At 44.4% G+C, this 14,528-nt stretch overlaps 1 protein-coding gene across 2 annotated transcripts in view; it reads left to right on the forward strand.

The window, feature by feature from the left end:
- Positions 1–14,528, forward strand: part of Cad74A (cadherin 74A) — a 28,779-nt gene that overhangs the window by 12,143 nt on the left and 2,108 nt on the right. For both annotated transcript variants that reach the window (XM_043024167.2, XM_043024168.2), the window contains exons 6-32: positions 340–480; positions 930–1,154; positions 1,804–1,924; positions 2,506–2,727; positions 3,274–3,376; positions 3,751–3,840; positions 4,455–4,737; positions 5,174–5,360; positions 6,237–6,356; positions 6,950–7,119; positions 7,239–7,346; positions 7,582–7,766; positions 8,224–8,354; positions 8,753–8,908; positions 9,643–9,767; positions 10,049–10,156; positions 10,439–10,594; positions 10,986–11,102; positions 11,345–11,531; positions 11,645–11,871; positions 12,051–12,177; positions 12,474–12,649; positions 12,959–13,079; positions 13,241–13,329; positions 13,599–13,694; positions 13,944–14,092; positions 14,299–14,515. In XM_043024167.2, the coding sequence (XP_042880101.2) occupies positions 340–480; positions 930–1,154; positions 1,804–1,924; positions 2,506–2,727; positions 3,274–3,376; positions 3,751–3,840; positions 4,455–4,737; positions 5,174–5,360; positions 6,237–6,356; positions 6,950–7,119; positions 7,239–7,346; positions 7,582–7,766; positions 8,224–8,354; positions 8,753–8,908; positions 9,643–9,767; positions 10,049–10,156; positions 10,439–10,594; positions 10,986–11,102; positions 11,345–11,531; positions 11,645–11,871; positions 12,051–12,177; positions 12,474–12,649; positions 12,959–13,079; positions 13,241–13,329; positions 13,599–13,694; positions 13,944–14,092; positions 14,299–14,515 (4,137 nt within the window). The remainder of the gene's footprint in view (positions 1–339; positions 481–929; positions 1,155–1,803; positions 1,925–2,505; positions 2,728–3,273; positions 3,377–3,750; positions 3,841–4,454; positions 4,738–5,173; positions 5,361–6,236; positions 6,357–6,949; positions 7,120–7,238; positions 7,347–7,581; positions 7,767–8,223; positions 8,355–8,752; positions 8,909–9,642; positions 9,768–10,048; positions 10,157–10,438; positions 10,595–10,985; positions 11,103–11,344; positions 11,532–11,644; positions 11,872–12,050; positions 12,178–12,473; positions 12,650–12,958; positions 13,080–13,240; positions 13,330–13,598; positions 13,695–13,943; positions 14,093–14,298; positions 14,516–14,528) is intronic.

Raw genomic sequence — 14,528 nt, forward strand, 5'->3', positions numbered from 1 at the left:
CCTCCATTCCCCATCTCCTCTCCCTCCCTCCCTCCCTCCCTCCTCTTCCTCCACCTCCCTCCCAACCCCAACCCTACCTCCTCCCCCTCCCACCTCTCCCTCTCTCCCTCAATCCCTCCCACATCTCCCTCCCCACCTCCCAACCCCAACCTCAACCCTCCTCCTCCCACCTCCCTCCCTCCCAACCCTCCTCCCCCTCCCTCCCTCCCCCCACCTCCCAACCCCACCACCCATCCCCACCTCCCCCTCCCAAACCCTCCCAACCCAACCACCCACCACCTTCCCTCCACATCTAACCACCCCCTTCTCCCCTTCTCCCCTTCCCCCCTCGTCCTGCAGATACGAGCCACCGACAGCGGATCGGAGAAGCGCCTGAGTTCGACTTCGACGGTGGTCATCGAAGTGAGGGACGTGCAGGACCAGCCGCCCGTGTTCCTCAACGCCCCCTTCAGCGCCACCGTCAGGGAGGCCAGTGAGCCCGTGAGTTGTTGTGTTTGTTGTTATTATTGTTTTGCTTGTTTTTTTTTTCTTGTTTCGTTGTTTTTGTGATTGTTTGGTGTGTTAATGGTTATGATGATATTGATAATTGTGATGACGATATTATCACTTTTTGTATTTATTATTGTTGTTATTGATATCATTATTATTATTATCATTATCATTATCATTATCATTATCATTATTATCATCATATCTACCATTAACATTCTCACCTACAATAATTGATATCATATATGTGTATATATTTTTTCTCTCTTTTTTAAACACAAAATAATGGAAATAAGAATCTCACACTTCTGCCGTATAACGTCCCCCTCCTCCTCTTCTTCCTCCTCCTCCTCCTCCCCCTAATCCTCCTCCTCCTCATCCTCCTCCTCCTCATCCTCCTCCTCCCCCTAATCCTCCTCCTAACCCTCCTCCTCCTCCAGGGAACCTCCGTCCTCGAGATCAAAGCACGTGACGGCGACCTGGGCGAACCCCGTCCCTTGACCCTGACCCTGCAGGACGATGACTCCGGCTACTTCACCCTCGCCGACGTCCAAACCCTTCCCGACGGCTCCCTCAGGGCCACCCTTGCCACTTCCGACGTCACCCTGGATCGAGAGGACCCACTGATCCTCAGCAATGGCGGGTTGTATACCTTTAGCGTCAGGGTGAGTTGTTGCTTCGGTTTGCTTCCGCCGTGGGAATATATGTATATGTATATATATATGTATATATATATATATATATATATATATATATATATATATATATATATATATATATATATATATATATATATGTATGTATATATATATATTTTTTTTTTTATCGAGGGCATTTTTTTGTTTGTTTTGGATATATTACCGTTGTTATGATCTTAATGGTTTATGGTGGGTTTTAGATTAAATTAGATGTACTGTAAATTGAATCAGTCTTTGAGAAATCGCAGTGGGGGGGGGGAAACACTAAAAAAAGATACACCTGCTAATAAATCGGGAAAACGGAAGAAAGGCACATTAACAAACTATAAAAACTCACATAGGAAACGAAAGAAAGGCATATAAACAAACCATAAAAAAACATAGGGAGCACAAATCAGAGAAACGAAAGAAAGACATAAACAAACCATAAAAACTCACATAGGGAACACAAATCAGAGAAACGAAAGAAAGACACATAAACAAACCACAAAAACCGACATAAGAAACACAAGTCAGAGAAACGAAAAAAAATAAAGATAAAAAAGATAAGATAAAAAACTCACATAGGGAACACATGCCCCGCCTACGAATAACATACGGAACCTCCTCCTCACAGGCCCAGGAAGAAGGCGGGCAAGCGGCAGTGTCTTCCGTGACTGTGGTGGTGACGGACATCGCCGACCAACCTCCGCTCTTTAGTGAAGCTGAGATCGCTGTCACTGTGCCAGAGGACATCGGTGAGGCGTTGTTTATGCATTTGTTTGTTTTTTTGGGCTGTTTAGTTGTTTGGTTTTGTTTGTGATTGCCCGGATGTTCGTTCTAAGATCTGGGGGATAGGCATTTTTGTGTATTTTTCAACTTTGTTTTGTTTAACATTTTGTGTGTTGTTGATTGTAACTACGAGGAAGATCTCGAAAAAAAAAAATCACTTGATTTTATTTACGTATTCTTTTTATCATATCTCATTCCTTTTCCATTCTTAAAATCCCCAATCTCCTCATTCGTCCATCTTCCATCTCCCATTCCAAAATCTCTTAATCTCTCTCCCTCTCCCCTCCATTCCCTCAATCTCCCTTCCTCTCCCCCCTCCCCCCTCTTCCCCCCATTCCCTCAATCTCCCTTCCTCTTCCTCTCTCCCCCTCCCCCCATTCCCTCAATCTCCTTTCCTTCCCCCCTTTCCCTGTCTCCCTCTCCCCCCCTCTTCCCTTCCTCTCCCCCCACTCCCCCCCATTTCCCCTCTCCCTCTCCCCCCTCTCCCCCCTATTCCCTTCCCTCCCCCTTCCCCCCACTCCCCCCCCCCATTCCCTCCCCCCGACAGCCGACGGAACACCCTTACCGGGCCTCAACCTGGTGGTCAGCGACAAGGACGTCGGGGAGAACGCCAAGTTCACCCTGGCCCTCGAGGACATCTTCGGCTCCCGCGGCGTGTTCTCGATCTTCCCGGAGTCCGCCGTCGGAAGGACCCCCGTCATCATCAAGGTCGCCGACTCCTCCAGGCTCGACTTCGAGAATTCCGACGCGTCGCAGTTCCTCTTCAAAGGTTGGTGTTTTGGTTATTTGATTCAGTAATTTATTTATTCGTTTATTTCCTAATTTCTCTTTTTTTCGCGTATTTTTATTTATTATGTTTCGTGTCTGTGTTTATATGCGTGTCTTTTGCTTTTGTGTATATATATATGCATACACACACATACATACATACATACATATATATATATATATATATATATATATATATATATATATATATATATATATATATATGAATTTGTATATTCAAATGTTAACAAATGCATTCTTATGTCCCTTTATCCACATCATGTCTCCCCACGTTTTCATTTCCATAATGAGAAATACTCTACATTCCCCCCCCCCCTCCCCCACCCTTAAAAATCCCCCCCGCCCACACAAAAAGAAAATCCAATAAACCAACCATCAACCACAATATAACCACGACAACAACCACGATAACAACCATGACGTAACCACGACACCAACCATGACGTAACCATAACAACCATGACGTAACCACGACAACAACCATAACATAACCATGACGTAACCGCACGGCGTATCGTACCAACAGTTGTGGCGAGCGAAGGGGGCGTTCCCATGTCGTCCGCCGTCGTGAACGTGACAGTAAGCGACGCGAATGACAACTCGCCGGAATTCCGCCAGCCTTCTTACAGGTCAGTCTGAGATTGTTCTTTTCGTGTTACTTTAATTAAGATAGTCGGAGAGATTGTCTTTAATTTACTTGGGGCTTAAGATAATGGGTATAGTGTGTATATATATATTTTTAATGCGCTGTTTTATCTAGTTTTGATCCGTTCTATTGTCATTTCCGTTCGTTATCCACTCACTTTGCATCCATCAATCAAGGATTTAATTTACATCCGTAACCCATTCCATATTCACCCGGGATCCCATCCGTATACATAGATATGCATACATAACCACATTCTCCCACTTCAATCACATCCGTTATTCACTTAATGTACCAATAAGTTTCCATTTGAGTTCGTTTCCCACCTCTTATTATATGATATCTTTCCGGTCGCAGATACAATGTGAGCGAGAGCGTGGCCCGCGGGACGCTCGTTAGCACACTGAAGGCGACAGATGCAGACTCCGGCGCCTTCGGGGAAATCAGGTGAGGTTATCTAGCTATCTGTTTGTCTGTCTGTCTGTCTGTGTATATGCCTGTTTCTCTGTCTGTCTTTCTATCTATTTGACTATTTATCTATCTCTCTATCAATCTGTCTGTCTGTCTGTCTGTCTGTATATCTGTATCATTCTCTCTCTCTCTCTCTCTCTCTCTCTCTCTCTCTCTCTCTCTCTCTCTCTCTCTCTCTCTCTCTCTCTCTCTCTCTCTCTCTCTCTCTCTCCTCTCTCTCTCTCTCTTCTCTCTCCTCTCTCTCTCTCTCTCTCTCTCTCTCTCTCTCTCTCTCTCTTCTCTCTCTCTCTCTCTCTCCCTCTCTCTCTCGCTCCTCTTTCTCTCTCTCTCTCTCTCTCTCTCCTATCACATATACATATAATATATTTATATATATATATATATATATATATATATATATATATATATATATATATATATATATATATATATATATATGTGTATATGTAAGTGTGTGTGTGCCCGTACATTTGTACATCATACACCTATACCAAACCATTTCAGGCATCTATGCATGCACTTATATCACTTAAAAAAACACACACCAAACTCCACCTAACGCCCCTCCCCCCCTCCCCCCTTCCCCACAGATACGCCCTGAAGGGCTTCGGCGCCGAGAAGTTCCGCGCCGACGACCGCTCTGGCGACATCTACATCGCCAACTGCGGCCTCGACATCTGCCTCGACTACGAGCGCCAGAAGACCTACTCGCTCACGTACTCGGCCACGGACGGCGGCGGGAAGGTCACGTCGGTCAACATCTTCATCGACGTGCTGGACGAGAACGACAACGCGCCGGAATTCGCCAAGAGGGAGTATCGGAGGACCGTCGACGAGGGCGCCGCGGCCTTCGACCCGCCGCTCTTCGTCAAGGTCAGTGACGCCGTAGTATCTTCATGTATTTTTTTTTAATGTATTTTTTTTCCTGTTGTATTTTTTTTTATGTATTTTTGCCTGTTGTATTTTTTAATGTATTTTTTTCCTGTTGTATTTTTTATGTATTTTATTCCTGTTGTATTTTTTATGTATTTTTTCCTGTTGTATTTTTAGTCTATTTCATATTTTTTTTGTCTATCGTCCAAATATCCTTACCCCTTTATATAACAATGATAGTGACAATGATAATAGCAATAGTGATAAAAACGACAATAATGATAAAAACAATCATAATAATGAAGAAAAAACGGAAATAAGTACAATGATCATTATATCAAGAACAACCTTATTGACAATAATGATAATAATAATAGTAATAATAACAATAACAATAACAATAATAATAAAAATCGATTTCCTTGTCCCTCCGCAGGCCACAGACGCCGACGGAGACTCCCAGGGCGGAGGGAAGGTGTTCTACTCCCTCCACGACGGAAACACTCCTGACGAGGCCTTCTTCGTGGAGCCCGTGAGCGGCGAGATCTCCATCCAACGCCCACTCAGCTACATCGACACGCCCACGTCCACTTACACACTCACCGTCCGGGCTACTGATGTCGGTAAGGATGGGGTGGGGCGGGTGGTTGGGTGGTCGGGTGGGGGTTGTTTGTGATTGGTTGATAGATGAGTGTTTGTTTCTTATTGGTCGATCGATGTTTGTTTCTGATTGGTTGATAGATGAGTGTTTGTTTCTGATTGGTTGATAGATGAGTGTTCGTTTCTGATTGGTCGATCGATTGATGTTTGTTTCTGATTGGTTTATCGATTGGTGTTGATATTGTATTGGTTGATAATGTATTTAGATTGATGTCATGTTGTTTTGTTTGATATTCTGTTATTCTTTACTTGTGAATACTACTACCCATACTTTTACGAATAGAAAAGCAAATTAACTCACCCTCGTAACGAGTCGACACCAACTATCTATCCATCTCTCTCTATAAACATATCCCAATCTATATCTACATAAACATATCTCAGTCTATATCTACATAAACATATCTCAGTCTATATATCCATAAACATATCCCAGTCTATATCTCCATAAACATATCCCAGTCTATATCTCCATAAACATATCTCCATATAAACGATGCCAAAGGATTTCAAAACAGAAAACAGAAAACTAACTGTCACGGACGTCTTCCTCACAGTGACGTATATCTACATAAACATATCTTACTCTATGTCTACATAAACATATCTCACTCTATGTCTACATAAACATATCTCTTTATGTCTACGTAAACATATCTCACTCTATATCTACATAAACATAGCTCATTATATACCCAAATAAACATATCCCAGACTATATCTACATAAACATATCCTAGTCTACATCTCCATAAACACATCTCCATATAAACGATGTCAAATGATAAAAAAAACAACAACAACAGAAAACTAACTGTCACGAACGTCTTCCTCTACAGGTAAACCGCCGCGCCACAGTGACGTGCGTGTGTTCGTGACGGTGGGCCGGGACACGAACCGACCGCCGAGGTTCAGGCAGAGGCGTTACGAGGCGAGGGTGCCTGAGGATGCAGCGGCAGGTGAGTTGTGAAAGGGAGGGAGTAAGGGGGAGGGGAGGGGAGGTTAGGGGAGGGAATAAGGGGGAGGTGGAGGGTGAGGGGTGGGGGTGGGAGGGAGGGTGAGGGGTGGGGGAGAAGGGGGAAGGAGGGTTGGTGGAGGGAGGGGGAGGGGAAGGGGGAGGGGTTGGGGGTGGGGCAAGGGGAAGGGAGGGAGATGGGAGGAGAAGGAAAAGGAGAGGGAGAGGGGCAGGGGGAAGGGGAAGGGAGGGAGAGAGGGGAGAAGGAAAAGGAGAGGGAGAGGGGCAGGGGAGCGGAGAGGTAAAGGGAGGAAGGGAGAGGTGGAGGGTGAGGGTGGGGAGAGGGAGGAAGAGAAGAAGTAGATGGGAAAATGGGAGAGGAAGATGGAAAAGGAGACAGGAAATGGGAAAGAGGATAAAGGAGACGGGAAATAGGAGATAGGGAAGGAAGAATAGAAAAGGAGAGAGAGGAAAGGGAAAAAGAAAAAAAAGATAAAGTATGTCAATAAATTATTCAATAAACATAAATAAAAGAGAAAAAAGAAAAGAAAGAAACCTGGAGTACCGGAATCAGCAACACCCTTCCCCCCTTCCTAGGTACGGTCGTGCTGCAGATGTCAGCTAGTGATCCAGACGGTCCTGACGAGGAAGTGACGTACATGCTGACGGCGGGAGCGAGGGATAACTTCGTGATGAACATGACCAGCGGAGAAATCACGGTGGCAAAGGGGGCCAGCCTCGATCGTGACGTCACGCCGAAGTATCAGGTTCGTATGGCTTGTCGCGAAGATAATTCAATGTAAAATATACGGTTCTTTTGTGTTGGGTTTTAGACGGATTAGCTCTGTGTTCATGATTGGGGGAACTTGTCTTTTTATATCAACAGCTGATTGTAGCTGCCGTAGACAGCGGGGCAGAGTCGAGACAGACTTCAACCACCACCGTGACTGTTGATCTTACTGACGTGAATAACAAGCCACCCAAATTCAACCAGGTAAACATGACGCGTTGCTTTATTTTTCTCTATGATTGCATAGATTCCCGCCATTCAAATGTTATTTCCTAATTATCACCATCATTCAAATGTTTATACCTAATTATCACCATCCTTACCTTAGCTCCTCCATATTGGACAGTGTATTTGCACAATAACTCCCTCCGCACGTAACTACACGTCCTATGCACACATCAATTAGCATTACAATTATCCTATGCACACGTCACTCCAGGAATCCTACGTCCGTTACGTGAGCGAACGCCTCCCGCCCGGGGAAAAGGTCGTCACCGTATCAGCTGTTGACCCCGACTTCGATGCTGACCTTGTTTACGAAATCACGGAGCCTGTGATGGCGCGAGACAAGACGGGTGTGACGCTGGTGCCCTCCTCGCCTTATGATTATATCGGGGCCTTTAGGTACGGAGGAAATTTCATTGTGTTTTTGTTTTTGTTTTGTTAATGATTATATTGGTATGATTATTATTAGTTTTTTTTTGGCTTGGTGATTTCAATGCGCCCTTAGATAGTGAGCTGATTCATCAGATGAATCTGATGTTGAATATCTAAGATCACTCTAAGGACGGAATACAACTAAACAAACCGATTTCTTATGAAATTTGCAATTTTTGTTTAACAGACACTATTACGTAGGTTATGAAAATACATAGTTAAGTATCACAAACATAAAAATATGAAATTCATCAATAATAAAATCAACAATCCCTTTCTAATAACAATAAATCAACCAACTTTACCCGTTTTCCAGAAAAAATAAAACCTACCTACTAACACAATCACCAATCCCTACATACCCATAATATATTATATATCTCCTCATGCTTTACACTCACACTCCCTCAACAAATCCCCACAGCGTGAATGAGACGACGGGCGAAATCGCGGTGACGGGAACGCTGGATCACAATGCCGCCGCGGTCATTATTCTCACCGTGAGCGTCACCGATGTCAACGCGACCGAGGCTTTTCCCGCGCAAACTGATACGAGTAGGTGGTTGTGGTTTATGGTTGTGTTGTTTGTTTATTGTTGTTGGTTTTTTTTTTTTTAATCGGTATTGTCTTGTTGGGAAATGAATTGGCTTGATGTGCTGCCTGGATTATGCATCGTTGCATATGAAGAAATGTACTTTGCTTATATATATATATATTTTTTTCTTTCAAACCAGTACTTGAACAGACGAATTAAATATATATATATATATATATATATATATATATATATATATATATATATATATATATATATATATGTGTGTGTGTGTGTGTGTGTGTATGTATGTATGTATGTATGTATGTATGTATGTATGTCTTTATAATCCCCCTCCCTGCAAAAATACGCACAAAAACTCATTTTTCTTTCATTTCCTCGTCCTCCCGTCCGCCAGCTGAGGTAACCATGTACGTGCAAGCCTTCAGTGACCAGAACCCCATCTTCGCTCCGCCCTGGACCCCCGCGCGACCCCAGCTGGAGGTTACAGTCAAGGAGGAGCAGGAGTTGGGGTCTGTTGTGTTCTCTGTCACCGCCAAGGACCCCGTGACAGGTATATATTGTCGACCGTGACTTCGTCGTCATTGTCATCATCGTCGTCATCTTCATCGTCATCTTCGTCGTCATCTTCATCGTCATCTTCATCGGCATCATCATCATCATTGTCATCGTAATCATCACGTCACCGTCATCGTTATCATCATTATCATCATCATCATCATCATCAATCACGTCATCGCCATTACCATCATCATTATCACGTCATCATCATCATCATCATCATCATCATCATCATCATGACATCATCATTAATCACATTGATTATATAATGCCCCATCTGTGATTATAATTAGATATCTTCTTCTCAGCTTGTAAGGGGTCCGTAGTTTGCCGATCTAATTAGCTATAATAACTATTAAGTATTGATTCAAAGAACAACAAGATTTTATGAATAGCAAGGCAGATCTTTTGAACTTACTTTTTTATACACTATTTTCCTCGCCTTACGTCTATCGTGTTGGCTTTATCTTCCCGTCTAATATCTTTTGCCTTTTCTTTATTTATTTGTTTTATACCTATCATCTCCTTTTCAACTTCTAGTCTAAGATCCATCAACTGTCCTTCAACTAATTGTCTTGCGTCAATCACCTATCCATTAACTTCTAATTCTGTGTCTATTACCTTCCCTTCATCTCCCCTTTTTCATATCTATCTATCTATCTTCTAAGCTTAGCCTCCCTTTCTATCTATCTATCTATCATCTTATCTTGACCTCGTCTTCCACAGGTCAACCCGTTCGGCGCTACGAGAAGGTGTCTGGCTCTGACCCCTCTGACATGTTCCTGGTGGCTCCGATCACAGGTCAGGTCACGCTCAACTCTCGCTTGGACTACGAGGCCTCAGTCACCAAGGTCAGTAAGAGAAGGGTTGCTATTTAGTTTTCTTTTTTTTGTCCTTTAATCTTAGGTTGATTGTCGGATGCTTTGTGGTGTTTGTTGATTCGCATTATGGCACTGAGAAACATTTTTTTTTTCTTTTTTTCGTGTTTTTTTTCTTTTGTTTTCGTTGTTCTTTCACCGATGAAGCAAATTGATATTCATAATCTTTCCGAACTGTGGCATATCAGCAACTGAAAAAACAACCTTAATGAAAGTCAAAGCGTCCAAGATAAAAGATTCTCCTTTTTTTCCAGACGACATCTCTCCAAGTGTTAGCCATCGCCGGTGATCGATCCAGCGAAGCGACAGTCACCGTCAACATCGAGGACGTTAACGACAACAGCCCCATCTTTACGGAAAACGTAAATATGTTCCTCTTTTTTTTTCTTAAAATACTGGTGTAGATAGCTGTCCATGAAGAGATGGTCTTTTCTCTTCACTCCTATGGATAGCTAACAATCTAAAAAATATATATATTCCCTCTATATCTATTTTATTTATGGGGGAGGGAGGGGAGGGAGGTGCTGTTCTGTGCTCCCTCCCTCAAAAGAATCCTCACTCCCCGCCTTTCAAATATAACCGATACGGATACGGACGCCCCCCCCCCTTCGGAGACTCCTTCCTAACGACATCCTCTCCCACAGGAGTACCACGCCCGCCTCTCCGAAGACGCCCGCTGGCCCAAGACTGTGCTGACGGTGACGGCGACGGACGCGGACACGGAGGAGCACGGCCAGGTCACGTACACGTTGGGCGGCGAAGGGGCGCTCATGTTCGTCGTCAACGACACCACGGGGGAGGTGGGTGGCTCTGGTTTGGTCTCATGGATGGTGTGTGTGTGTGTGTGTGTGTGTGTGTGTGTGTGTGTGTGTGTGTGTGTGTGTGTGTGTGTGTGTGTGTGTGTGTGTGTGTGTGTGTGTGTGTGTGTGTGTGTGTGTGTGTGTGTGTGTTTAGCTACGCTTTGGGTTTGGACGTTGCAGGACAAAAGCTTTCATAAACAAGCGTCTTTAAGACAAACCTGGGGTTCAAGTAGATATAAAAGGGTGAATATCGCATATACATACATATAAGCGGAGAAAGAACGAGAGAGAAAGAAGGAAGAAAAACAGATAAATGCTCATGTTAGTCTAATATATAGTAAATAAGCTTCACATTAGAAGACGCTCCAAGAAAGTCTTTCCATCTCGACAGATCCGCGTGGCCCGGGGCGCTCAGCTCGACCGTGAGACAACGCCCGTAATCACCCTCGAAGTGACGGCCCACGACACGCCAATGGGCGGCATCAACCAGCGCAAAACCACTGTTATTGTGAGTAACGTTATGATGTTCTCTGTTTTGACGTCTCATGTCTAAATAGAACAGTACAAGAAAAAAAAACTTCACGTAGACATGAACATTTTCAAAAATCCATAGGACAATATCTAGGACAATGCTTACCATTCTTTGATGCCGTAATGACCTCACAAAACAGTCCGAAATGCAACAACCCTCGACTTAAATGTCTATGAATTTCTCCCTCATTCCCCTCCCCCCTCCCTCCCTCCCTCCAGGTCGAGATCGAGTTGACCGACGTGAATGACGCGTCTCCGGTGTGGAGCGAGTCGTCGTACACGGCGGTGGTGCCCGAGAACACGCCGGTGGGCAGTCCGGTTACGAACGTTCTCGCGACCGACCCCGACCTCGGCATCAACGGGCTCGTCCGCTACCAGCTGCCGGAGCTCCAGGGCGAAGTTGATGGTTAGTTTTTTTTTTTCTTTCGTGGGGATTTAAAGTGGATTTGCGAGATTATTACTCAGTTTTCTTACGAGGATGTGTTCTTGGAATATGGAAATGACATGTATCATCTTCAGGACTGTTCTTCCTGGACCCCGAGAGCGGAGTGCTGTCCGTGGCGGCGCCCCTCAGCGGGAAGGGTCGCAACGAGCACTACGAGCTGACCGTCCGCGCCCTGGACCAAGGCAGTCCCCAGCTCTACTCTGAGGCCACGATCCGCGTCCTCATCGGCGACGTGTCCACCAATGATGGCGTTCCGACGTTCGTTAAGCCCCGCCCCAACGAAGGAGCTAGTGTCATGGAGGTACGACAGACGAACAACCCTTACTGATATGTCTGTGATTATTTCGCTTTAGATAAATCTGATCATGATCCTCGATATCCGTAGTCTGTAGAATCCCAATCCATAACAAATCAGAAAAGGATACTATCGTCTTTGAAACTGAAATTACGGTAACTAAAAGGATGCCCATTCTCCTCCAGAACTCGAAGATCGGGACAGCCGTGTTCCAGGTTCAAGCCGAGGATCCCGACGACCCCAACACGCCCAACGGCAAGATCGTCTACTCCTTCCTCGACGACGGAAGCGACAACGGCGTCTTTGAGATCGGTGGGTCATCCGGATTATTTTTTTTTCTCTCTCTCTCTGTCCCGTCTAGTTCTGCATCATTATTCTCTTTCTCGCTCATACTAGCAGTTGATGAGTGTAGGCGCGTTATAAACACATGGAACCACAAAAAAATGTAACCAAAAAAGAGGTAGATGAATAGGTAAACAAGCCTATTTACACTCAAATAAACCTCATATCCTCCTCAACAAAGGAAGTTCATTTTCACTTTACCATTAAGCTCGTGTTCATACCTGTCAACATACCATTACTTAAGTACTTCACCCTTCGACCTCCAGATCCGACGACCGGCATCATAACGACCCGTGTGGCGCTAGACAGAGAGCAGCGGGCCCAGTACACCGTGGTGGTCGTTGCACAGGATCTGGGTCGTCCTCCTCAACTGGCATCACGACTTCTGGTCATCAACATCACCGACGCCGACGACAACTTGCCAGCTTTCGCCAAGCTTCCGGTGAGTCGGTGCAGGTGTCAGGGGTTCAGAGGATTTTGAAGGGGGTTCGGATATTCATATAAGGGGTTTAGATGTATCTGTATAGGGTTCACATGTTTCTGTAAGGGGTTCACATGTTTGACGAAGGGGTTCACATATTCAATCAATAATATTACGAATCCGAGTCTGAATAGCTAAAATCGACCATACATAAGAGCTACTTATTCCTTGTAAGAGTGAAACTCGAAACAGGTCATGTAAGTGAGCGCTCCTATCACACTACCTACCACCATCTGCAGAAGGAAATAGACCATCTCTTTCACCCCACAGGGAGAGAAGCCCCTGGACGTGCAGGTGGAAGAAGAGGCCGCCTTGGACACCGAAGTCGGCTACGTGGAGGCCCGTGATGACGACGTCGGCGAGAATTCTCTCATCAATTACCAAATTACCGGTAAGAAGAAAGAAGAAAGAGAATGAATAAGAGAAAGAGAGAGAAGCACGGACGATTGAAATATCTGAGGGGAAACGGGAGGGAAAGCAGTGAGGAATAGGAGAAAGTCAAATAATACAAATATCTTTACTGCAAATATCCATTTTATTTTTACGTTACAGACGGAAACACTGACGGTCTCTTCGGCATCAACCGGACGTCGGATAACAGAGGGGTCATCTATGTGAAAGGTCGCATCGACAGGGAAAAGGTCAGGGTCTTATTCGCTTTCGTCTGAAGGTGTACCATAATTTTTGTCTATGTTAACAGCCCTGCGTAGATGGAGAGATGTGTACGTGAAGTAGACAGAATATTATAGATTTTGAATTTATTTTTTCACTTCTTCCGCGCGTGTGTACTTTGTAAAATTGCAAAACTTCATATCCAGATCCGAAATAAAATCAGAGAAGGATATAGGGATAGCATGCATATTATTGTCTTATTACGATTTTTTTAATGATTATTTTTTTCTCGCTCCAGGTGGAGTCGGTGACCCTAACGCTATTATGTGGAAAGTACGGACGTCGGATGCCCACCAGGAAGGTATACGACCCTACCGATCCCGCCATGATGCAGGTAAGCGGAAAAGATAACTTCTTCCACTATGCATCTCATTAATTCAGTATCTTATAATAATAATAATAATAATAAAAATAATAATAGTAATAATAATAATAATAATAATAATAATAATAATAATAATAATTATAATAATAATAATAATAGTAATAATAATTTCGTATTTCGATCCCTTGGTGTGTATATATAATGACTACAATGACATTCTATACCATAGCTAGTATTTAACGCTTGAGTCCTTTCTAGGTTCGCGTTTTGGTGAGCGACCTCGATGACAACAAGCCGAAATTCACGAAAGAGGTCATTACGACAGGCGTGCGGGTGGACGCGGCGCTACAGACGGAGGTAGTCAAGCTGGAGGCGGAGGACAAGGACCCCACCGCGCTGCCTATCAGGTACGTGTCAAAGGGCATTGCGGTTTGGATTGTTGAGCGTGTTGCAGGTTGCTATGGACGTGTCGTTTTGAAATAGAGAGAGGGAAAAATTATAGAGAAAAAAAGGTATCCGGACCTTAAGATATTAGTGTTTGTACTTTTGACAATTCGTTTTCGGCGATGGTGAGAAATGGCGACCGAATTGAATGCAACTCCTTCGCCCTCAGGTACGCCATACACAACATCAGCTTCTCCCACATCGAAGACACCGTTGAGCTTCTTCCTGAAGAGGAGGTCAATGCCACGGGAGTCTTCTTGCTCGAGGAATCCTCCGGTGTGTTAAGGACCAATGCTCCGCTCACTCGCTACGCTCACGGAATCTTCACGCTCTTCATTACCGCTTTATCGTCTCCGACTGATGACCCTGCAGTTGCTCAGGTTATGGTGGGTATCTTTT

The sequence above is a fragment of the Penaeus japonicus genome, unplaced genomic scaffold (assembly GCF_977035675.1).
Source record: "Penaeus japonicus unplaced genomic scaffold, GWHDUDI00000001_assembly GWHDUDI00000013, whole genome shotgun sequence".
NCBI lineage: Eukaryota > Metazoa > Arthropoda > Malacostraca > Decapoda > Penaeidae > Penaeus > Penaeus japonicus.